This window comes from Typopeltis vanoorti, chromosome 6, assembly GCF_054136105.1.
Source record: "Typopeltis vanoorti isolate ZY-2024b chromosome 6, IOZ_Tvanoo_1.0, whole genome shotgun sequence".
In the NCBI taxonomy this organism is placed as follows: Eukaryota; Metazoa; Arthropoda; class Arachnida; order Uropygi; family Thelyphonidae; genus Typopeltis; species Typopeltis vanoorti.
The window spans coordinates 50,483,187-50,508,499 of record NC_143554.1 but is presented as its reverse complement, the minus strand read 5'-3'; the positions used below and the strand labels follow the sequence as shown (position 1 = coordinate 50,508,499).

The window sequence follows — 25,313 nt, the reverse complement described above, 5'->3', positions numbered from 1 at the left end:
GAATATTGACCACAGATATAAGAGTTATGAGTAAATACACTGATCAGTTGTTTTATTTCTATCCCAACTCAAAGATCTATGATTTTTTAAATTGGTGTGACACCTCTTCCTCTCTAATTGGAGGACTGAAGTGGGCTTGAAAAAGTTTCATGTTTGATTTCTAGAGTTAGGGTATCTGGACTATGTAAAAAATAAAAATACAAGAAAATATATAAGTAATAAAAAAATAGAAAAAATAAAATGATAAAAATTCATAAAAAATCACTTGTGGTATGAACCTTGAATGGATGGGATGGGAGCCACAAAAAAAAATCTTCCTTAAATGTTCTTGGTTTAGCATTTCAGCACTGAAACAGCAAAAAAATTAAATGGAAATTAATGTTAAAATAAAATTAAAACAGCTGAAAACCAACTGGATTTTGAAGGAATGTGAAAAGATTGAAGAGGAACTACAAAAAAAAAAAAAAAAAAACCTAGAAGTTCTTGCCAAATGATAAGCATCAAGTATTCTTAGGGATGTTTTGGTGCACCATCCAATATAAGGACATTATTCTAAGGTTAGGTAGGTTTGTGATTTATATAGTGCTTGGCAGATAAGTAGTAGTAGTATCTTGAACAAAAAAAAGGACACCCACTTTTTCGGAAGCCAAAAAGACTGGGTATGATATGTTAGTGTCTGAAAGCCTATGTGTATTAATTATTCATGAAGAGAATAACTGATCTTGAAAAATTTGAATATAGTTAGTAGGAAGTGGCAGGAAGAAGTGATATCTTTCTTATGAGAGATGACAATTATAAGATAAGAAAAGATCAGTGTTTAAGGCACTAATTACAGAATCATGAGGCATTAGTCTTCAAGCATGATCATTTCAACATTACAAGGTTTGCCAAATTAAGAAGAGAAATGAGGTCTACTGTTGTTTGCAACACCAGATAGGATGTGTGGTTAGTTAGAGAAGGTTATTAATGATAGGAGGAAGAGTGTGTTTGAAAGTACAGGGTCATGAAATGCCTTAGTATTATAAAGAAAGCTGAAGAGAGGAAACCATCCATCATGACACGAAGTGAACAATCAGAAAAATTGGCAAACAAATGAAAGCAGCAGAGGTAGAAAGGAGGCTTCTATATCTTTCCCTGGCTCGTGCCCAAAGGAGAGCAAGATGATCTAGGAATTCCTCTGTGGAATTAGTGATAGAATTTATGTAGATGAAGATGCTAATTAATTGGGACAGGCTGGGTATAGGCCTATTTCAGTATTGTTGGTGGATCCCAGACAAGTATGGCATCTTGTCTACAGAATTAGTGTTTTCTGAAGCGCTAGTTTTAAACACGCCTGGGAGATATCTGGGCCAAAAGACTTATTAGTATTTAGGCTGTTGAATTTTTATATCTTTCTGGGTAAACGGATAGGAATCTCGCTGTGACATTTGCGAAATTCATTAGGTATCAGATGACTTATCACCCATTGTGATACTTTAAACCTATTGAAGGCCTGAAGTGGCCTGAACAGTACCAGTTTTTAGAACAGGGTTCCAAGATTATCTAGTCCTTACCTCACCAATAGTACTAATGTCATAGGCAGGGCTTCCAAAATCCACTTGCCATAGACAGGTTATAAGAGACAAATAGCAAGTGAATTTTCAACCTCATTCTTAAATTATTCAAAATATATTATTCTTTACAATAATTTACTCTTTTTCCTCCTCATTTTAAAACATCTTATTAACTGTCAAGTTATTGGGTCATGGGCAGTTGCAAATGAATTTATTAAAGAAGTTTTATTTCCGACCAGGTTCAGAGTTTTAGGAAAGCATTTAAACATGCAAGACCATTTTGAAAGAAAAATGAGTAATAAGGCAGGTTCCCATTTCTCTCAAAATTGCTTGAAATTGTAGTCATACCAGAAAGTACATCGTGTAAACAAGGTTTTAGTCAAATGAATCTAATAAAAGGAAGTTGAGCTTATCAATGAATCTGTCCACACTGGATGACTTATTGATGATACAGATGGCTCTTCTCTGCAGGATTTTATTCCAGATAAATCAGTAAGTGGTATTTGCAATCAAGAAAATACACACTGGAAGCCATATGAAGCCCTTATGTAAATGAGCTGCATTGTGGAATACATTTGAAACTCATATTAAAGGAAAAGATATATCTGTATAATTACATGTAATGTGTAGTAAGAATGTATTGCATTGTTTTTAGAACATTTCCAGTATTGAAACCACATATTTTCAAATCATCAACTGTTTTCTTCAGTCCACTGCTGGATAGATTCTTCCATTTTGGCCAGTCTTGTGCATCTCTCCACCATAAATGTTTATAACATCTCGTTATCTTATCGCACCACTGGTCTACCTGGTTTCTTATAACCATTTCTTAGTGTACATTCCATTGTTCTTTTTGTTAACCTTATCAGACATTCTCATCACATGTCCTGCAAGTACTGTTTATCTTTTATTTTTAATGCAATGTTCATCATATTTGTTTGCTTCCTTAATCAAGTATTATTCTTTTTATCTAACCAGGTTATTTCCAAAATGGATCTCTTTCCATATTTCTTTGTGTGCTTTCAGTTTGTCTTTTTTTAGTCAGACTCCAGGTTTCACTAATCTTTCCTTTTAGGCAGTTTGATAAATTTTAAATACATCTCTATAATGGTTAATAACTTTCTATCCTGCTCTTATTCCAGCTGAAATTTTGTTATGAAGTTTATGGTTGTTTGTAATGATTGTTCCTAGATATTTGTATGAACTCACTATTTCAATCTGTCTTGATCTATTTTGATGTGTTCTAGTTCTTTTGGTGATGTTGATGATCGTAGATTGCTTAGGTATTCTCCATCGGTCTCTTTTCTCACAGTTCAATTTTCTCATAGTATGTTCAAAGGCTATAGCAAATAATTTTAGTGAGATAGTCTCCCTGTCTAACTTCTCTTTTTATTTTTATTTCTTATTTCTTTTCCATTTAAATTTATTACAACTGAACCTCTCTCATATATATGAGTTAATATGTTAATATAAATATTGTCTATTTCTATGTTTTAAAGCTTCAAGCATTTTACATAGGTCTATTGAGTCAAAATCTTTTTCATAATCTATGAAAGCCAAAAAAACTGGTATATTATCTTCTTTTGACATATAACAAGTTTTTAGACATATGAGGTGGTATCAAAAAGTTTCAAGACTAGCTCTGTTTACGAGAAATTACTTTATTTATGTACGTTTACACACTGTCACCTTCAAAATAGTCCCATTGCATATCAATACAGTGCTCCCGGCATTCTTGCCATTTCTGGAATGTGTCCTGGAAGTCTTCTTTTCAAAGCATGTCAAGCACCTTCTGCGATTCGGGCTGGATCTCCGCAATGGTGTCAAAACGGACCTTTGAGCTGAATCTTCATCTTTGGGAAGCAGGCGAAGTCTGCAGGAGCCAAATCTGGTGAGTAGAGTGGGTGCGGAAGTGAGATCATGTTGTTTCTGGCGAGAAACTCACGTGTGAGGAGAGCTCGGTGACATGGTGCATTGTAGTCGCGGAGCATCCAAATTTTCGCGGACCCCAGATCTGGTCGCTTTCGCCGAATGTCCTCCCTCAGATGCCTGAAAACCTGGCAGTAGAACTTCACGGTCTGGTCCCTGAGGACGAATTCTCAATGCACAATGCCGCGAATGTCGAAAAAGACGATGAGCATGCACTTGGTTGAGCTGCAGACCCACCTCGATTTTTCGGTCTTGGAGATGATAGGCTCTTCCACTGTGAAGACTGTTGCTTCGTCTCAGGGTTGTACCCATACACCCAAGTTTCATCACCAGTAATGATCCTCGAATTTCACGTTTGCTCATCTTTCTAACGTGCTGTTCATGATGAAATCACAGTTGTGGTAACGTAGGTGGTCAGAATAGCATCAGTTGCACAGCCTCCCGATGTACACAGGACGATGTCTTTTGGCATACTGACTTATGAAGGTAGGTGCTCCCTGTGAATGTGCGTGCAGTCTTGTGCTGGTCTTGAAACATTTTGATACCACCTCGTATGAGTGTGATAAAATAAACAAATATAACCCGACAAGTTTCATAAGTGGTTGGACTTACATCATCAGGGGTACTAGCAAAAGTTATACACAGAAAAGTCTACAAATGATTAATTACACATAATAGATGTTATCAGAACTTCACAGTTGGTACAAGTAACCACCATAAAAAAAGCTTGTTATATGTCTAAAAATGTGTAGTCTCAATACCAGAAATGTTCTATAGAACTGCTAAACCACAGAAACTTACATATTCAATGTTACATTGCTTTGTCATTAAACATAACACTTAGTGATTGTTTAATTTTGGAGCTCTGGTCATAGGTATCCAATTTTTTGAAGATTATTATTTTTAAACAAAATTTAATTTTAGAGTTACCTGTGGCATAATAAATTAATAACTTAACACATATAAAACCAACAGTAACAACTTTAATGAATTAAGGGTACAAATATTTCTTACTGAAAGTAACAGTACATCATCAGTATAGAACAAACAGTTAAAGGAATGGAATACAAAGTACAGAACAGTCGGTGGATCACCAATTAAATTGTTGCCGCATGCCAGAAGATTAATTAAAATAATATTAATTAAATATTGAGAGAGAGAGAGAGACAGTCATTCAAATTCGGCCAATGCAAAAGGGCTTCGCAACTTTCTTTAAAAAGGCTTTCATGTTTAAACCTGCATCTGTGGAGCAGACTAGCTTTATCCCACTGGATATTATGACTAGTGTCAATGCTATGTTGTGCTAGACCAGACTTATTATATTTCATGTATTCGATATAATACTGATGTTCCTTCATTCTTTTTTCCATAGAACGGCCTGTTTGTCCAAAATATGCTAAGTTACATTCACATGGTATCTGGTAAACACCAGCCAATGATAGAGGTGCCAGTTTGTCTTTTGTAGATGGCAAAAAGTGAGCAATTTTGTTGATGGGAAAATATGTGGGAATAAGATGATACTATTTCAAAATTCTGCCAGTAGGTTCTGAGATGCTTGAAATGTAAGTGATTGGAACTCTGCGGTCTGTTGAAGAATCCTGAGGTGTTGGGACATAGGAGTCGATTATCTGCTGGATTTGATTATGGTTTAAACAATTTATCTAATTTTTTCTTATATGTAGTATTTGAAGCTTCCTTACGTTAATTTATTAACATATAACCAATGACAATTTAATCTGTGATGCTCTCTTGCTGAGTTAATATATGAAAATATTGTGCACTTTATTTTTGAAACTTGTAATTTATACTTATCATTTTATTTTGTAATTTATGTATTTCAGGAACAAAGGCAAAAATTTGCAATCTAACGTTTCTGCCTTTAGTACTGAAAAATTAGATGCAAATCACACTCGCTTATTTATTCAACATCTCAAGTCTGGTAGTTCTCAAGATGATATTGAACAGCTTTCCAGATTGCACCTAAGATCAAGCACAAAGCCAGTTTTATCTCATAGAACAAATACACTTCTGTTAAAATCAGAGAAATTTAAACAAAAGTTATCAAATGCTGATAAAGGTAAGATTTTTTTAATTATTTGAAGCAATTTATCTGTAAAAATGAATTATAATAATAATATTATAATATCTACAGTAAACACTGTTATCCTGAGTTATGTGTAGGAAAAGAATGGTCCAAATTTGGCATTAATACTTATTCTCAAATCTAAATCACATTGTAATACAAATTACTACCATCTTTGTCTACAGGAACAACAGAACTGCTACTTGCAATAAAATTTTGCTCTGCTAATGCCTTTTATTCCCTATAAGGAGTAGGCCAGGTCGTTTAACCTCATCTGACTTTTTGAGACTGGGAGGAAGTTCAGTCTCCATCGGTAGCCAATCAGAGATAGCTGTCACATCACTTCTTGAATTTTAAATGGCATCTAGTGACGAGACAGCTGAAATAGTGTGGATTCTATATTTGGTTTTCTAGAATTTACGGGATGAAAACACAAATTTCTGGGAGAACGAAGCTCACTTGCCATACCAGAGATCGACTAACTCAAGATCCTGTCAAAGATTCCTCAAGTTGGGGACTAGATTCAAACTGAGAATGGCTTTCTTCGGGCAGCCTTACACTATGGCTGCAAACACCAGGGCAACACAGGCCTTGACGCAGTAAAATTAGCAAAAGTTTTATTGATGTTTTCACACTGTGAACACCATCACTGCTTGATTACTTACACACAACTTTTTCCATATGTTGTACTATTTATGAACATTAACATCGAACATAAGAGGCAATTGCTTAGTCTTATTCTTGGTTAGGAAAGCACATCTGTTTAGCTATGTGAAACTCTTCTATCATATTATATATGGTTGATACATTCTTTCTGTTTACTACCTCTATTAGAGATCATTATTCATAATTGAGAGTATGGGGAAAACAGAAAAAATTAAAAATTTTGAGGAAAAATTTGTATGTCTGATTATTAGTAGCTGATGGGCGATCTTGTCTTAAAAAGCAAATGATGGCATCATTTATGTGATAACCAGACTCAAGTTTCTCCACTGAATTCACATAATGTAGAAGATGTAATCCAAAAGTTCTCAGATCAGACCAGTGGCATAGCAAGTTTTGTTTTTTCCCCCCTAGATTTGGAAGTGTATTACACAACATAATGATGATTTTCTGATATGCACCCTCAGGGAGTTAGAGTAACTTATGATCTGCTTCTTCCTATGGCTCTACAGCCCAAATTGAGCCTTGGGCTCCTGGCTTTGTTGCCTCCAATTCTGTCTCTCCAAAACCCTACTTTTCCAGTTTGAACATTGCAATATGATGTTGCCTTCTTAACTAATAACTAATGGTATCTATCCCTTGGTCTTTTACCAAGAAATTTCCTTTTATAGTCTTCTTAAGATACTATCATTTTCCATAAGAAAAATATCATGCCTATTTCGACTTTTTGAACTCTTATTATACTAGATGCTGTACGCATACCGGCCACTGAATCAGAAACTTCACAAAAATCAGTAGTTTCCATATAGGCATGCAATTGCCAATACCGATCCTCTTCAATTCCCTGCACTTAGTTCAGTGAGATATGGGTCAGTTATGCCCCTTGGAAGAGCAATGTGGGTTATTTTTCCACTGATTAAACACCCAGGATATCTTATTTTTTGAGAAACCATTTGGCTCTGCTGTTTTCAAAATCGTGGCTTCTGCCAGACAGATGCCTATTGTTTTTCTCACTGTGATCAACACTATTGATAATTACTGACTATCAGCATTCTTAAATAGTTGCCTATAACACATGGTGACATACGTGACCAAGTATTTTGCATATATGCTGCATAAGTGACATTTACATACATCTGCATAAAGGTTTCTGATTCAGTGGCCAGTTTGTGTAGGTTCTTTATAGACTTGATACATACATACATACATACATTTCGTATGGGTTGGATTTGTGCAAATAGAAAGATAAAAACAGAAAAAATGAATATATACACTAAAACTAGATATTAAAAATCATAAATTTAAGTTCAGATTGTCTCTAATCCATTGAACTGTGTCTGGAGTAGAATGGAAGGTCCACCAATGTGCCCTTAAAACTCTGCAGTGGGCAGTCCTGGATAATATGATTGATGGTCTGTTGATCACACCACAATCACATGTCGGTGATTAACACAAGCCCCACTTGTACATCATGGTAGCACATCTGGCATGGCCTGTCCTCAGGTGGTTGAGTGTGCTCCATTGTTGTCTAGGCAGGTCAAAGCCAGGGGCATCTGTTGTGGGATCTGTAATGAGGCGTCCATTTTTTATTGTTGAAGTAAGCCAGCAATTCTTCCATTCAGTTTCAGGAGAATATGTATCTGGTTGCTGAGTTTTCCAGATCAGGTTGTGGGACTTTAAGCGAATAGGTGGTTGATTTTGGAGGTCCTCGTGGATGGCTAAGATGTTATTTCCCATACATTTTATCCATTCTCTGTTAGTGGCAGCTTTCCTCCTTATGTCTGGTGGTATGATGTTAGAGAGTGTTGGTAGCCATTCAACAGGTGTAGACTTTATGCAACCCGTGATAATTCTCATGGTATCGTTAAGTTACACATCAACCTTGCTGGCATGGTGACTAGAATACCACACTGGAGCATAGTATTCTGCACAAGAGTACACTAGGGCATGGGCGGCAGATTTTAAAGTGTTGGCTCCTCTCCCCCCAGCCCAAACACACAAGCTTCCTGATGATATTATTCCTAGTTTTAGCTTTTGGCAGAACATTTTCCAGGCGTTTTCTGAAGGTTAAAGAATCATCTAAGGCTCTGAGATAGTTTGGGTTGTGCTTCAAAGTTTCTCCTTTGAATGAGACCTTCAGCTGTTTATCAGCTTGATGATTGTTCAAGTGAAATGTGCAAACTTAAGTTTTAGAGTGATTTGTGCAGAGAGATGCCATTTGGTGTTAATAGTTGTATAGAACTTCAAGGTCAGAACTGAGCACACTCTCGGCCTCTTTTAGGTGTTAGTCTGAGTTGCCAACGCCAGATTGTCTGCGTATGTGAACTTTTAGGATGAGGTGTGTGTATATCACTAATGTACAAATTTAGAGGAGCAGAGCTAGCACAGAGCCCTGTGGTAGTCCATTTTTTAGTACTTTAAAGGGACTATTTTTACCATTCAGTTGTACCTTGAATTTGCGCTTTCATGTCATGCACTTTAGGATGTTAATCATCTTTGTATCTTGTACTACAGTTGCAAATTTCAGTATGAGTCCCATTCACCCAAATTGTGTCGTATGCAGTGGACAGATCTATGAATGCTACTGAGGTTTTCAGGCCTTTTTGAAACCAGCTTCTATATGTGTGTAGTAAGGGCAAGTACTTGATCACAGCAGCTTTGATAGTTTCTGAATCTGGCTTGTTCATTTGGTACTATGGCATTAATCAATGAGTAAATTCGATTATAGATTAATTGTTCAAAAAGTTTATAGGGAATACTTAGTAAAGATATTGGTCGATAGTTTGCTGCATCAGTGGGCTCTTTTCCAGGTTTTAGGATGGCTATAACTTTGCTCCTTAGGAATTGCTTTCGGATGTTCCCACTTTCTAGAATTTTACAGAAAAACTGCAAGAGCCACTTACGAACGTTACTTCCAAGATTTTTAATGAACTCGGGGTATATACCATCCAGGCCTGCTGCTTCGTTATTTTTCAGTGATTTAATTGCTTGAATCAGTTTGTTTTCGGTGAATGGCATTGAGAGATGGTTATTTTTGTTTAACACTTCTGTAAACATGGATATATTTGGTCATAGGATGCACTAACCTTTACGTTGCTGGATTCTAGCTATGTTTTTAGGAGTGATCTCCGTGATCTTCTTTCTGCTTAGAAACTGATGCAGTTCCGAGTTTTCATAGTAAGGCCCAAGCCTTGAGTGAAGTCTAAATTTTCGGTTGTGGTTTTCCAACCTTGGTGTCATTGTCCATTAAGCATTTCTAAAATTGTTGTTCCAGTTTCAGGATCTGGATCTTTTTTTGTATTTATTGAATAGTTCTTCAGTTTCAGTAGTCCAGCATGGGGTGTACTGTTTTCGAAAACCTCTTGGTATACATAGTTTTGCAGTACTCCTACAAAATGTTATCAGTACTCCTACAAAATGTTTGTAATTTTCAACTTTAGGTTGGACCCAACAGATATTAGATTCAATTTGTTTAGAGTACTGTTCACAGTTAGCTATGCGAAAATTCCATCTTGGTTTTTCCACAGATTGTATAATCGGGATTTGTGTTCCTATAGTGACTATAACAGGTCTATGTTGAGATCCTGGAAAGTTTTCAAGTTCCTATCAGTGGGTAAAGGATTATCTTGGCATTACAAGTGACAAAGCAGAGGTCAGAGGTTGAGTCTCTCTTCCATCTACCTGATTTAAAAGTTCCAGTCTTTTGCATCAAAAACCAGTGATAGCCCAAGGCTTTCAGCCCATTCCATCAGTCTAGTGCCATTGCTATCATTTCTACAATAGCCCCAGGAGTATTGTTGACTGTTAAAATCTCCTATGTAAACTGCTGAATGTTGGTGAGCTGGAATAGACTTGATGTAATTCGTATCTGTTCCTCCAGAGACCATTATCATTCACTGAGCCAAATATCTTTGCAAGGATTTTCCTTTCAAAGCTGAAATTAAATTCTCCATCCTCATCATAAATATTCAAGTTTCACATTTACAGGTAACAGTTGGTTAATTATTGATTTATATATTTGTATACTATTCTTTTGAACTGAATATAGGAGAGAATAAAAACTTTGATTACTCCTATTTATTCGATTTTGCACTTTTACCATCTCATTTGGTTGGCTTGTGATCATTACTCCTAAATATTTGAATTGTTCCACTATTTCAAGATTCTCAGTTTTCACGCTTTTGTCAATTAACTAGTATTAATACTGCTCTAGTATTAATCACTATTTTGTTGATTAATTTTTAGCCTGGTCCCATGTACTAAGTTTTCTAATCCCAGATATGTGTCTTCTGCTTTCTGTTTGGTTCCTAACCATGATGTTTCTTTTTTTTTTTCTTTTAAATAATAAATATAAAAATGTTTCTAATAGTTGTTTGACTGTACATATCTGATCAATACCTGCTTTGTAGACACCAGTTATTTTTTCCATAAATGGGTTTAATCTGTTCTTCAACATAGAAATAAATACTATTATGTTATACATAACAGAGAAATATCGCTGTAATTTCCACAAACTATTTTGTTGTCTCTTATGTATTGGACTCTTCCTCCATTCTTTTGGCATTTGCTCTTTCTTTCATATGGTTAAAATAAATTCCTATATTTTGTCATCTAGTTTCTTTTCTCCTGCTTTCAGCATTTCGGTAGGGATTTTATCTATTTCTGGGATTTATCTTGTTGTATGAATGATGTATTATATCTTTAATCTCTTGCCTTGATGGTAACTCTGCAGATTCATCTTCATTCATTAGTAGCTGGTATATAGTTTTGAATTGCAGAAGTAATGTTCCTATTCAGTAATTCATGATAATATTCTCTCTGTTTTATATTTCTTCGTTCTTTGTAAACATGTTTCCTTGTCCATCTCTGCATATATCTAGCCCAGCCATATATCTTCCTTTAATTTGGTTAACTATGTTATGTGGTTGTCTAAGATCACCCTTGTTCATTTCTTGTTCTGTTATGCATGTCATTTCATAAAAGTCTAGCCTTTTCTTCTTTCTTTCTTTCTTTCTTCCTCTCATCTCAGTTCTTTATATTTTCTTTCTTTAATACTAGCTGGTCTTGCAGTAATTTCTTTGTGCGCTTTATTTCTTTTTATTACTGCTTTAGAACATTCTTCATGAAACCAATTTCTGGTCTTATTTATTTTCTTATTCAGAGTCTATTTTTTTAATACATATCCAACGTCTTTCTATATCTATATGTTCAGCCTCTATTTTTTCTCTAATTTTGTGTTGGAAGCTTCAAAAAATTGTTTCTTATAAATAATTTTTTTCTTTTCCCAAATTTATCTGTTGGGTACCAGGCAGCATTGTCAGATTTCATATTTTGTTCTTCTAAGACACTATTCACGGTCTCAATCCACCTAGATCTTAGTTTGCTCTGATTATTTTATTTATTTCTTTATTTCTTTCTTTCTTTCTTTATTTATTTTTTTTGATCCTGGCATCAAACACTTCTTTTATTAATCCTTCATCTTCTCTTTTGTTAAAGTGACCATACTATGTTATACAGCCCTTGCTTATTCATTCTTGAATGCTGATAACATCAGGTTCCTTTCTAATATCATTTGTAATATTATTTTGCCATTGATTCTCTCTGATCACTCTTGTTTTACTCAGAACTCTCCATATATTTTCTTTTATTCTACACTCTCTTTTTTTTTTTAATTATAATTCAATTTTTGCATTCTTAAGGTAAAATTAATTTAAAAACTGCCTTGTATACTGCTAGGTTAATGTTTTGATTTCTTTCTCTCTTTTATAAGGTTTAAATAAATTTATACCTTATAAATGCATTTCTCTGGCTTTCAGCTATACCAGCTTTGCCATTTCCATCAGTGAGCAGTGACAGAATGAAGAAGACTTTCTTATCTTAATGTATAATGTTGTATTACAAATGATTAGTACATATCACTAACAGAAATCTAGCAGACATTTTCCATTCTGAATTTGAATCTTTTTTCCCTATCATTTTATGTTTGGGACATATTTCCTCCTCTACAATTTTAGGCATCCAAACAAAAACCAGCTTTTCCTTTATGTCAGTGCTCTCTAAAGACTCAAAAAATTCCTCTCTTTACTCAGTAGAACTGCTTTAGGACTTGCAAAACATCCTGTTGTCCAGTTTCCAATTTTGAAATATGTCCATATCACTCTACTCAAGATGCTTGTCATTCACATTTACCTTTCTTTCACTGTTAATGGCTGTTTCTTCTGTTCTCTGATTATTGTTTCCTGAATGTATAATTTTCTTTACTGTTCTACTCTTCATCTCCATAAAGCTAGTTATGTCAGTGTAGCATATATGTAATTCTAGTTTCACTTTTTTTTCCTTTGATGCTTCCTATGTTGATTCACATTGCCCACTGAATTAGAAAGCTTTATGCAGAGTATATTCAGAATACTTGGTCACATGCATCACCACGTGGTCCAGGTAACTATTTAAGAATGCTGCTGGTAGTGTTGAACACAATAAGGAAAAACAAACGATCCTTCTGAGTTTGTTAAAGTGCTTATTGTGGGGGCCCCATCTAGCTGGAGCCATGGTTCGGAAAACAGCAGAGCTAGTGACTGGTTTCTCAAAAGGTGAGAAATCCTGGGTGTTTAATTAAGTGGGAAAATAACCCACATTGCTTGTCTAAAAGGTGTAACTATGGTCTTGGAGCAGTCTGTCAAGAAAAAGGTTTCTGTCATCTGAGAAGGATTGTAAGGGCAAACAGAACTTCCTGTATGCAGCTATTGACAGAAGCATTTAATGGAGGCTGTTCCCAACCCATATCTGAATTGAGTGCAGATAATTAAAGAGGATCATTATTGGCAGTCTCATGCCTATATGGAAACTGCTGATTTCGTGAAGAACCAGAAAGTTTGTCTACAGTGGTGTCAGGAACACTGTGACTGGACACTGTAAAAAAGTCATGGTCCAATGACTCATGGTACACTTTTTTCTGTACTCGTGGTAGGCTGAAGCAATAGCTTGCCTTGTAAACACAATTCAAGGTTCTGGAGGTGGTATTATGGTTGGGGCATGTTCTTTTGGTATGGAACACGTCCCCTGATATTTTTGGAAGGTCAGGTATCCTCCAAGAAATAGCTGAACATTGTTGCCAATGAAGTCCATCCTGCAATGTTGACTTTTTATCCAGCAAGTGACGGTTGTTTCATGGATGATAATACTACTGTACTTCATGCTAAAATTGTTCAGCAAGCATGGCAGTGACTTCCACCATCTTCCCTGGCCACCACAAAGTCCAAATATGGATCCCTTTGAGAATATATGGGACATGTTAGAAAAACAAGAGCCTCCGTAGCTCAGCCAGTATAGATAAAGCCCTTTGTTCGGAAAGACCTGGGTTCGATTCCTGTCCATGACGTGAGGAACCTTTATCTGGTCTCTTTCGCCTAAAGGTGAGTTTACGAGCCTCATATGAAGGTAGAGGGTTTTCAATTCCCATCCATGACTTGAGGAACCTTTATCTGGTCTCTTTTGACTAAAGGTGAGTTTACCGGTCTTATACAAAGGTGGAAGATTTTTTTTTTTTTTCTCTTGGTAACTCAGGTTTTTCATCCCTCAGAACAGGCAAACCGGTCCTGTGAACACACACTGCTACAGTCATAAATACTTTTGGCAAGGAGGGCAACAGGAAACCACCTTGCATCATTATCTCTCTAGTATCAGTTGCAACCCTCTCAAAGAGATGAAGCCACAGGATCAGGATTAGGTTAGAATAACAGGGATAATCACTAAATAGCTTTTTTTCCTCTGCCTCTTTAAATGTGTTATTGAAGCTGAATGAGTAACACCTAGTGTTACTCATTCAGTTAATGGAATTTAAGATGAATGAGTAACATTCATCTTCAATTCAACTTTTGATTTCTCATCTGGAAACAGCTTGACTCCCTCTGCACCTCTAGTATTGTTGACATTGCCCCTCATTTCAAAAGACCTGACTCCAAATCCCATTAGAAATACCTTCAGAATTTTCTGAGAAGATGAGTAGACTAGTCTCGTATGTATTGTCAAGCATTCCACTTCTGGGAACTGATTATTTCTGTTATAATTACGGCTATTTTGCCTGCTTTAGTTTAGGAGTGCCCCTGTTTAAATGTCATTGGCTATTTACTCACGGATTCTTAGGGCATTGTAGATGTAAATTTACCAAAAAGTATATGTAGCATAAGGAAGAGAAATTTACACATACCTTTTTCTGGATGTTGCGGCTTTTCTTCTTTCTGCGATGTCCAAAAACTACTGAGTGTGTGTGTGGGGAGTAGTCAATTTGGGAGAATTAAAATAGAAAAACCTGGGTTTTTTTCAGTAATATATATATATATAAACATATATATTATATTATATAGGGTAGGAAAGGGTGAAAGGGTTGATTTTTTATATAGGGAGGGGGAAAGGGGGTTTGCGGAGTGCGGTCCATTTTGGCTATTCTTGGTCGTCATCTGAACACATTGGGAAAGTGGATGATTATTTCTGCCCACATGGAGATCATATGTTGTTAGCAGACATATGCTTGTCTCATAGCCTTAGTTTCTTCCTATCATTTTGACTCTAATAGTATCAATTTATTTATTTATTGTTCGGTTTTTTAGTGCTTTAAAAGTGTTAAGTAAAAACCTGATTATCATTAATTTCCTGATATGTACCCCCAATGGGGGGGGGGGGGTTCAGGTTACTATGATAGCACTAAATCATTCATTAAGTTTACGTCGTTATTAATCTGCTATCAGTAATTTTCCTTCAAATTAGTCTATTATTTGTGAGCACTCCAATATTGTTGTCTCATTTTGTGCTTCTAAGACACTTCTGACTGAATCAATCACAGGTCTTTATCTTCCTCTGGATCTTTTTCCTTTCCTCTTGGCATTGAACACTTGTTTTGCTAAACTTTCCTTTCACATTCTATTAGAGTGACCATACCACCTTAGATTAGCTCTCCCTGCACATTCTTGAATGCTAACATCACTGGTAATTAATTTACGGAATTGACAACGCATATAAAGTAAATTAATTAAAGATAACTTTAATGAATCACTTCTATATTTTGGCAATGTCACATTGCCATCTTCGGGAACATAAAGATATGGTATGTGCACTAAGGAACTAACAAAGCAAATGAGGAAGAAAATAAGAACTAATTTTGTTCCTAAAGTCCTAATGGTGCCCTCTTGCGGGCTAATTTGGTAGTCTTGGCAGTTGGGCTGAAGTTCTCAAAATGAAAGTCTCCCAAATTTGGGGCAGTTTCATGCACCCAAATTTGTTGAGGTTAGGAACGTTTTTTAGAGCTGCTGAAGATTCTTTGAATAGTCTTTCGTATTTAAACTTGCTGCGATGGATTATTTTTGTCTTCTTCCAACGAATTTTATGGTCGTATCTAAGGCATGGTCTGCCAGCCCAGAGCGGCTGTACTGGTGAAACCGGATGTAGTCTTGGTGTTCTGAAATCCTGATATTTGTTGTTCTGCCTGTTTGGCCAAAGTAGGACAATTTGCAGCTGCAAGGGACCTGGTATACACCAGGTAGGTCTAGGGGAAGTGGTTGGTCTTTGGTAGAGCGGATAAGGGATGCCAACTTTTTATATGGTCTGTAACAAGAAGTAAGGTCATATTTTTTGAGGATATTAGTTATTTTTTCAGAGGTGCCCTGGATGTAGGGGATAGTGATAGACTTGGTGTAGTCTTTATTGTGGAGGGGGGGAGGTGGGTTGTGGTTTATAGGTTTTAGTATTTTTTGGATTTTTTTGGGGTTGTAGCCATTGGCTAAGAAAGTGTTGAGGATGTGGTTTAGTTCCATAGTCAGGGCCTTGTCATCTGAGCAGATTAATTTTGCCCTGTTATATAGTGTTTTTATCACCCCATATTGTTGTGAGGGGGGGGGGGGATTGCTGGTGAATGTATCTGCCAGTGTGGGTGGGTTTTCTGTAAACAGAGAAAACCAAAGTTCCATCAATTTGGCGGGTGATTAAAGTGTCTAGGAAGGGGAGGGTGTTGTTTTCCTCTTTTTCTAAGGTGAACTGGACTCTGGGATGTTGGTTGTTTAAGTGTGTTAGGAAGGAGTGGAGTGTATCTGAGCCATGTGGCCAAATAGCAAACACATCCTCCACATAACGAAGCCAAATAGTGGGTTTTTGTGGGGCGGAGTTTAAGGCTTTCTCTTCAAATGTCTCCATAAAGAAATTGGCCAAGGGTGGGGAAAGTGGTGAACCCATGGCTGTCCCCTCTATCTGTTTGTAGAACTTTCCTTGCCAAACGAAATAGCCTGAGTTTATTGTGAACTGAAATAGGGCTGAGATATCGGGAGGAAACTTGGCTTGGATGAGCTCAAAGGTTTCTTTGAGTGGGACATTAGTGAATAGGGAGGAGATGTCAAAACTGACCATTATGTCAGTGTGTTGGAGTGTGAGGTTTTCTATACTGGCTTTAAAGTGGGCCGAGTTTTTTATGTGTGATGGTGTGTTGCCAGTGTAGTGTGTGAGCGTTTTGGCTAAATGTTTGGCTAATTTATATGTGGGGGAATCAATGCCATCCACTATGGGACGTAATGGCACATTTTGTTTATGTATTTTTGGGAGTCCATATAATCGGGGGGGTCTAGAGTTATAAGGTTTAAGTTTGTTGGTGACTTCCACAGGCCAAGAAGTGACTTTCTTAAGGAGTCTGTGGATAGTTCTGATCTGAGAGTTGGTCGGATTATATTCAATGGGGAGGTAAGTAGTACGGTCTCGTATTAAAGAATTTAGCTTACCTTTGTAGTCTTTTTGATTGAGTACCACAGTGGCACTTCCCTTATCAGCTTTGGTGATTACTATTTTTTTGTTGTTTTTTAATTCTTGTAGGGCTGTATATTCGTTTTTGGATAAGTTGGATTTTGGAGGTTTGGCTTTCGTGAGAACACCGACTACATCCAGTCTCACGTTGTTGGCGATGTGGTTAGGCAGGTTGCGAATTCCACGCTCTATTTGGATCATGATTTCTTCAGCAGGTATCCTTTTTGGAGCTAGGGCGAAATTGTGACCACGTGAAAGTGCGGTGAGTGCTTCAGGCTTTAAAACTGCCGACGAGAGGTTGACTACTGTGTTGAGTGGTGGCTGGGGTACAGAAGTAGAAGTCTTTGTCAGGTTTTCGTATTTTTTCACGTGTCGACTACGTATTTTTTCGAATTCCTTTCTTGCCGATGTGCATGAGATGTCATGAAGTATCGACCATAGATCAAGGCCGAGTGTGTTAGAAAGCTCTTCCTCTAGCGCCCGTAAGGTTTGGCTTTCATCGGCAAGGAGAACGCGCGTTGCGGTAATTTGTTCTCTTAACAGGGCGAAGCTAGTGCGGTTGTAAATGCGTAGAGCTTTCTCGGAAGTGAAACGGTGTTTAATTTGACACAGTTGGGGATCACTTTGTTATCCCGGCAGCGTTTTAGGAACGTCAGACGATTTATTTGCCTCGATATCTTCAACCTCAATTTGCCGTATTGACGGGCCTTTCGTGCGATTGCATCTCCGTGGATGATCATGATTCTAGTAGTAAGACTTATACGTTGGTTAGACATCACTGGTAATTAATTTACGGAATTGACAACGCATATAAAGTAAATTAATTAAAGATAACTTTAATGAATCACTTCTATATTTCGGCAATGTCACATTGCTATCTTCGGGAACATGAAGATATGGTATGTGCACTAAGGAACTAACAAAGCAAATGAGGAAGAAAATAAGAACTAATTTTGTTCCTAAAGTCCTAATGGTGCCGTCTTGCGGGCTAATTTGGTAGTCTTGGCAGTTGGGCTGAAGTTCTCAAAATGAAAGTCTCCCAAATTTGGGGCTGTTTCATGCACCCAAATTTGTTGAGGTTAGGAACGTTTTTTAGAGCTGCTGAAGATTCTTTGAATAGTCTTTCGTATTTAAACTTGCTGTGATGGATTATTTTTGTCTTCTTCCAACGAATTTTATGGTGGGTATCTAAGGCATGGTCTGCCAGCCCAGAGCGGCTGTACTGGTGAAACCGGATGTAGTCTTGGTGTTCTGAAATATCCTCATATCCTCAAACTAATATCCTCAAAAAATATGACCTTACTTCTTGTTACAGACCATATAAAAAGTTGGCATCCCTTATCCGCTCTACCAAAGACCAACCACTTCCCCTAGACCTACCTGGTGTATACCAGGTCCCTTGCAGCTGCAAATTGTCCTGCTTTGGCCAAACAGGCAGAACAACAAATATCAGGATTTCAGAACACCAAGACTACATCCGGTTTCACCAGTACAGCCGTTCTGGGCTGGCAGACCATGCCTTAGATACCCACCATAAAATTCGTTGGAAGAAGACAAAAATAATCCATCGCAGCAAGTTTAAATACGAAAGACTATTCAAAGAATCTTCAGCAGCTCTAAAAAACGTTCCTAACCTCAACAAATTTGGGTGCATGAAACTGCCCCAAATTTGGGAGACTTTCATTTTGAGAACTTCAGCCCAACTGCCAAGACTACCAAATTAGCCCGCAAGAGGGCACCATTAGGACTTTAGGAACAAAATTAGTTCTTATTTTCTTCCTCATTTGCTTTGTTAGTTCCTTAGTGCACATACCATATCTTTATGTTCCCGAAGATGGCAATGTGACATTGCCGAAATATAGTAGTGATTCATTAAAGTTATCTTTAATTAATTTACTTTATATGCGTTGTCAATTCCGTAAATTAATTACCAGTGATGTCTAACCAACGTATAAGTCTTACTACTTGAATGCTAACAATGTCAACTTCCTTTCTAATATATTCGTTTTTAATATGAATCTGCCATTAATGTCATTTGTTTACTTCCCTATTCTTTCTGAGAACTCATATATGTGGTTCTTTGATTAAATATTTTATTTCTAACAATAACTTAAAACTGGTTTGAATACCATCTTGTATTACTGCTAGTTGAGTGTTTTGGCTAATTTCTCTCTTATTTCGTTTAAATTTATTCAGCTGGCTTCCCACAATACCAGCTTTGCTTATCCTGTTGTCTATTTCCAAATTTAATTTGCCATCTTCACTGAATAAAACCTATGCCTAAAAAGCTGAAATATTTTATTGTAGATTGAGAATGCAGCTGAAGTTTTGTTTGTTCATGCCTATTTTTATAGTTTTGGTCTTTTTATTGCTGATTTTCATGCCAAATTTGTTACAGCTGTTATATAATTGAATCAGAGAACCTTGGAGACTTACATTTAATGTGTTTGGGAGTACATCATTTGCTTAAAGCAAAGAACTTTGCACTGAACTGGCAGCCCAAATAGTGTTTATTGCTAGTTAGTAAATAAATTATTTTTCCATCCAGATGGAAAAATAACTGGAAACAAATTGCCAACATTCATGTAACATAGTGATGTTGCCATCCTATATGAACAGAACTTATAAGTGAATTTACTTGTAAAATTTAAAAATAAAAAGCTTTATTAACAGGATAGATTTATAATCTTGTACTTGAAGTGAAAATAATAAATGGAAAGTTAAAAAAAAGTATGATGTTAAAATTTTCATTAGCAATTTTGACAAGTGTTTGCCATTCAAGTTCTACATACACCAACTTAGTATTTTTAAGATTTGATCTGTGACTGGAGAAATTTTAAAACTTCAGTATAAATCAAAACACAACTAATTTAGATGTTAGCTGACCTCTAAATAGGAAAATGTTCTATATGTTTTTCACAAAAAGTAACAGATAATAACCTTCTGCATAAAGTGGTCATGCTGTGTATGCCAAACACAGGACAGAAATGTGTGGAATGTAAAAAATAAAAAATTTATAATGTTTTAAATATCGGAAATATGAATAATAGATTCAGAATTTGAAAAATTGTATTTATTATTATTGTTATTAACTTTTCAGGTAATTTTGAAAAGTTTTCTTGGTCAGCATTAGCTCATTTTAATGCTCTGGAGTTTAGCAAGGTTGAATTTAATATCCTGAAGTGGAGCAATTCATTGAGCTTTCTACATACAGAGGTCATATGATTAAATGTAATTTTTTGACTCACCGTGAGGTACTGTACCAGATTCTATTAATTGAAATGGTACAGAATGTTTATATAACAAATTTATAAGAAAATGGATTTCAGCACATTGGTGATTCTTGGAGTCTTATTTCTTGCCTCTTAAATTGCCCTTAGAACTATTGTGCACAATCACCTTAGTATCATCCTTTGACCGGCAGTTTATATGCAAGTACAACTAGCAGAGTAATTGGTTGTTGTTATGTTATTATTTCATTTGGAATGTTGGTTTCTGCAATTTCGGCAGAGGTTAGCTGGTGAATTTATTGTCAAGCATTTTGATCATGATTGCTGAGCTCTAAGTATATATTATCTTAGCTTCTCTTGACTTATGGTAGTTTGTAACAGTTTATAATTTGTTTTAGTTTGTAATTATCTAATGAAAATTTTATCTTTATAAACAGGTGATGAAAATGGCCTTGTTAATAGAGTAGACTCTCAAAGTATTGGGTAAGTATTCAGATATTCTAGTCTCCAAATTATTGTCAGGTTTAAATTATTCTGTTTAAATTAGTTTTAATTGAACTCTATGTGTGTGTGTGTGTGTGTCTGTCTGTCTGTCCATTCCCCTACTGTTCATTAAGCCTAATTCTAACTTCCTGCAGTATATTCTCAGGTATTACGTACCGTACTGACAGTTTTACTGATCATTTCCAAAGCTTGTTATTATTAGTATTAAATCCTTTCAATGTGGTATTTTGTTATTACTGTTACATCTTAAATTAAGTTGTATAACCAGTGTTCAATTTCAAAACTATTTTTATTTGCATGTGCTGTGCCAGAAGTCAATGATTTAATGACTTTAGTACAGTGATTCTCAACCTATGGGGTGCCTCCCTGCCCCTTTGTGGAGCATGAAATACCTATGGGAGGAGGTGAAGAAAATGGAAATCAAAGGAAAAAAACTGAAAAACTATTTTATTGAAACAAAAACATGTGATGAAACTATTTATTGATGCAAAAACATAAAATACACTCTTAAAATAAAATAATAAAATGTATAAAATCAACTGTATTGAATAAACTAGTTATGCTTATGGGAACATATCAGTATTGCAAAATATACTGAGCAACTAATTAAAACTAAACAATAACAATGAATCTAAAAATTAATGGCTTCCTTGGGCCTGTGTTGCAGAGTAAAGCTTTTCACATGATGGTGATACATTGGAAATTGACACCCTTAGTTCTCTTTCTATATTTAACTCAGATCTATATTTTGTTTTAAGGCAGCCACTGCAGAATCCTCAATTTTACAAAGATAACATGTTGGAAATGGCAAAATTGCACGAAAAGCTCTTGACTTTAGAACAGAAAATTCACCATCAATACCACCGGCCCAAAATTCAAACAGCGATTTAGATGCAAATTGTCTGCTGATTTCGCTGCTTGACTTGAAGTCTATAAATTGTTCCTCTTCTTCAATTGATAAACCTACAGGGGTAATTTGAAATGGGTTTCTAACCCATTCGTTCATTGCCATTATGTTGTTGTTGGTTATAAAATAGTTTCTAAAATTCTTCGTCAACATTGTTAAATGATTTTCAATAGTTGCCTTGTAGGTTTTGATAAATTCATCCACATTTTGCAAACATTTCTAATCTTTGTTGCTTTACCCTTTTTGTTCCATAACTCTAGTTTTTTACAAAAAGCATTAACTCATCTCTAAGATATGTGTATTTTTTCCTTGGAGATGCAGGTTTAATATATTTAGTTCTCGAATATGTCCACCAAGTAGCTCAATTTCATCACAAATAAGTGGTCTCTAAACTTCTGCTTCTTCATGTTTTCTCTTCCAAGAAGATTGCTATTTTGTCTCTTAATTCGTAAACACATTGTAAATATTTTCCCTGTGATAACCATCTTGGCTCGCAGTAAAACAGTAACACTGAATGTTCTGCTCCAGCCATGTCTTTGCAAAGTTCAGAAACAGTCTTGCTTTGAAGGGTCTCATTTTTATATAATTCACCATGGTTATAACTATTGTTAACACAATGTTTACACCAGGACTGATTTCCTTTGCAGAAAAGCTTCTCTATGAATCATGCAATGTATCCAAATGCATGGTGGGATTTTTCCCTCACAAGGGCTTGTAAACTTTAAACCTTCCAGGCATAACTCGAGCACCATCAGTGCAAATTCCAACATAATTTTTCCACTGTATGTTTGCCTTGCATATAAAATCACCCAATATTTTAAACAATTCAGGTGCTGTGGCTCTTTTTTCAGTTGGTTTACCAAACAATAACTCTTCAACTGCTGATAATCCTTGTTGCTATCTGTTGCCTTGGCATGCTGAATTGAGAATAATTGGTCACAACACGTCGACAAAAGTCATTGTTGTTGTTGCATATCTTTACATATATCACCAATTCACTGAGCAGTAGTATCATTTGATAGAGGCATGCACTATAGTTGTTTAGTAAAACTTTCTCCAAGCATAGTTTCCACAATATCAATTGCAGCTGGCAGAATTAGGTCTTCTCCAATAGTGTGGGGCTTTTTGCTATTTTATATGCAACTTTGTAAGAAGCTAATAAAGCTTTTTAAATACTAGATGTTTGCTTTTCAAAACATTTCAGTTTGGCAGCAAAGACCTCTTGAAGTTTGCTAACATGCTCCTTATGAAATGTTTCCAAATGTCTTTTAAGTTTATTCAGTTTTGTGCTATCACCCACCAAAATTTTTGAACAAATAACACACAGTGGTCTTTCTTCACCATTGACTTCAGTCTTTGTAAAACCAAAATCTAAGTATTCTGCTCATACTTTCTTGATTTTACTTTCAGAGCGATAATCTGTGAACCTGAATTTGTTGACATCGATGCTTCACAGCCGTCAGATGTCCGCTTACGTCCAGTTAAAAATTTATCCATTTTTCTACACTAGAAAAGATTGTTTTTATACCACGTATCACAATCGTGGCGAATAGGAGTAAAATGATGCTGACCATCGACTTTTCACTGTTGGTTACTGTTGCAGTATTACTGCCGTCTTGCCATTCGAAGCCATATTTATACTCACAAAAACATTTCCAGAACATTCGAAACTTTCCATGAAATCACAAATATTTTCGAAAGGCTGATATGATCCAACGGTCTGTGCAGTGATGCCAGATCTATTAAATTTTGTCAGTGTCTCAACACAAGAATTGCAAGGGAGGAAGGTGGGGGGGCCACAAAAATTAATATTAAAAAATGGGGCACTCATGAAAGAAGATTGAGAAACATACTGCTCTAGTGTTACGTCTCTGTTTCAGATATTATTATTATTATTATTGTTCCAGGAAACTCCAAGGAGTCGACAGACTCATCGAGGGAGGCCCTAACATCATGTCAAGAACAACTATTCAACATTCACACAGTATCTATCATACCTTGCCTTGAACTCATTCACGGTCGTAGCACCCACAACAGACTCTGGAAGCTTATTCCACTCATTTACCACTCTCCAAGTAAAGAACCTAGCTCTAACACCCTTGTCAACCACGCTCTTGCCCAGCTTCCATGCATGGCCCCTAGTCCTCCCACCACCAGTCATATTTTCAGAAATATCTTCTGGATCAATCTTATAAAAACCCTTCAGTAATTTGAATGTCTCAATCATATCACCCCTCCTTTGCCTATCGTCCAATTTCTGCAACCCACAAATCTTCAACCTATTCTCATAAGGTTCATTCCACAGACCTGCTATCATCTTGGTCACTCGTCTCTGTACCCTCTCCACTTCCTCCCCATCACGAAGAAACCCTGGTGCCCATAACTGGGCACAGAAGTCCAGATGGGGTCTTATCAAGGCTCGACAGAGGAATAACAACTTGTTCGTCTCTGCAAGTATTTAAGTATTTATCTTAAAGTATTTTTCAGAGGCCAAGTGATTTGGTGAGCTGTTTTATTTACTTTTCGAATGTGCCCCCTAAACTTCAACTCCCTATCCACCAACACTCCCAAATCCCTGGCCTCATCAATCTCCTGGAGTATGGTTCCACCAATGCGATATACTGCTGCTATTCTTTTCACCCCAAAGTGCATAACCTTACACTTTGCCACATTAAATTGACATCCATTTTTCCTAGCCCAGTCCTCCAAACTATCCAAATCATCCTGTAAAATTTTGACATCCTGTGCACTCACAATTGCTCTACCCAACTTTGCATCATCAGCAAACAAGTGAACACTTCCTCTCAGATCCTTTCCAATATCATTGATGAACAAATTGAAAAGCAGTGGTCCAAGAACAGAGCCCTGTGGCACTCCACTAGTCACAAGACGTCTTTTAGACTTCACTCCTGAATAAACCACTCTTTGATATCTCTCCTTCAACCACACTCCTATCCATCTCACCAACCCTATATCTATACCCATCTGCTCCAGTTTACTGATTAGGGTTCCATGTGGTATCCTATCAAAGGCCTTGGCAAGGTCCAGTAGTATCACTGTAAACCCATTACCCCTATCCAGTTCAGCTGTCACTGTGTTATAAAACGTGAGCAAGTTACTGAGGCATGATCTACCCTTCACAAAACCATGTTGTCCCCCATACAATATCCCATTTTCATCTATCCAATCCTGTATTCTTTTCTTGACTAATTTCTCTAAGACCTTGACAATGATTCCTGATATGCTAATGGGTCTTGGAACCACCTTTATGCAGTGGAACTATTTTCCCCTCTTTCCACCCGCTCGGGACTAACCCAGACCCGAGACTCAAATTAAACAAAATGGTCAAGGGTACTGACAATTCTTTAGCTGCTTCTCGTACAACACGAGCTGGTATACCATCCAATCCCACAGATGTATTGACATTGAGGTTATGCAATAGACTACTCACCTCCACTTCATTAACCACAATTCCCGTATAATCTACTGGTTTATTCGTTTCTGCAATGTCACCACCTAGATGATATACTCTTGCAAAGTGCTCACTCAGTAACTCAACTATCTCAACTGATTCAGTTACCTCCCTACCATCGGCATTTTTTAAAATCAATCTGCCATGTACATTTTTCCTTTTACTTGCTACATATCTAAAAAACTGTTTAGGA

The 25,313-nt window shown here is 36.4% G+C and overlaps 1 protein-coding gene across 2 annotated transcripts in view; it reads left to right on the top strand.

Annotated features, from left to right (window-relative positions):
* The window catches only part of LOC150105445 (sentrin-specific protease 1-like), a 273,449-nt gene that overhangs the window by 106,402 nt on the left and 141,734 nt on the right, over window positions 1–25,313 (top strand). For both annotated transcript variants that reach the window (XM_090394820.1, XM_090394821.1), the window contains 2 exons: window positions 5,324–5,559; window positions 20,675–20,720. In XM_090394820.1, coding sequence (XP_090250946.1) covers window positions 5,324–5,559; window positions 20,675–20,720 — 282 coding nt within the window. The remainder of the gene's footprint in view (window positions 1–5,323; window positions 5,560–20,674; window positions 20,721–25,313) is intronic.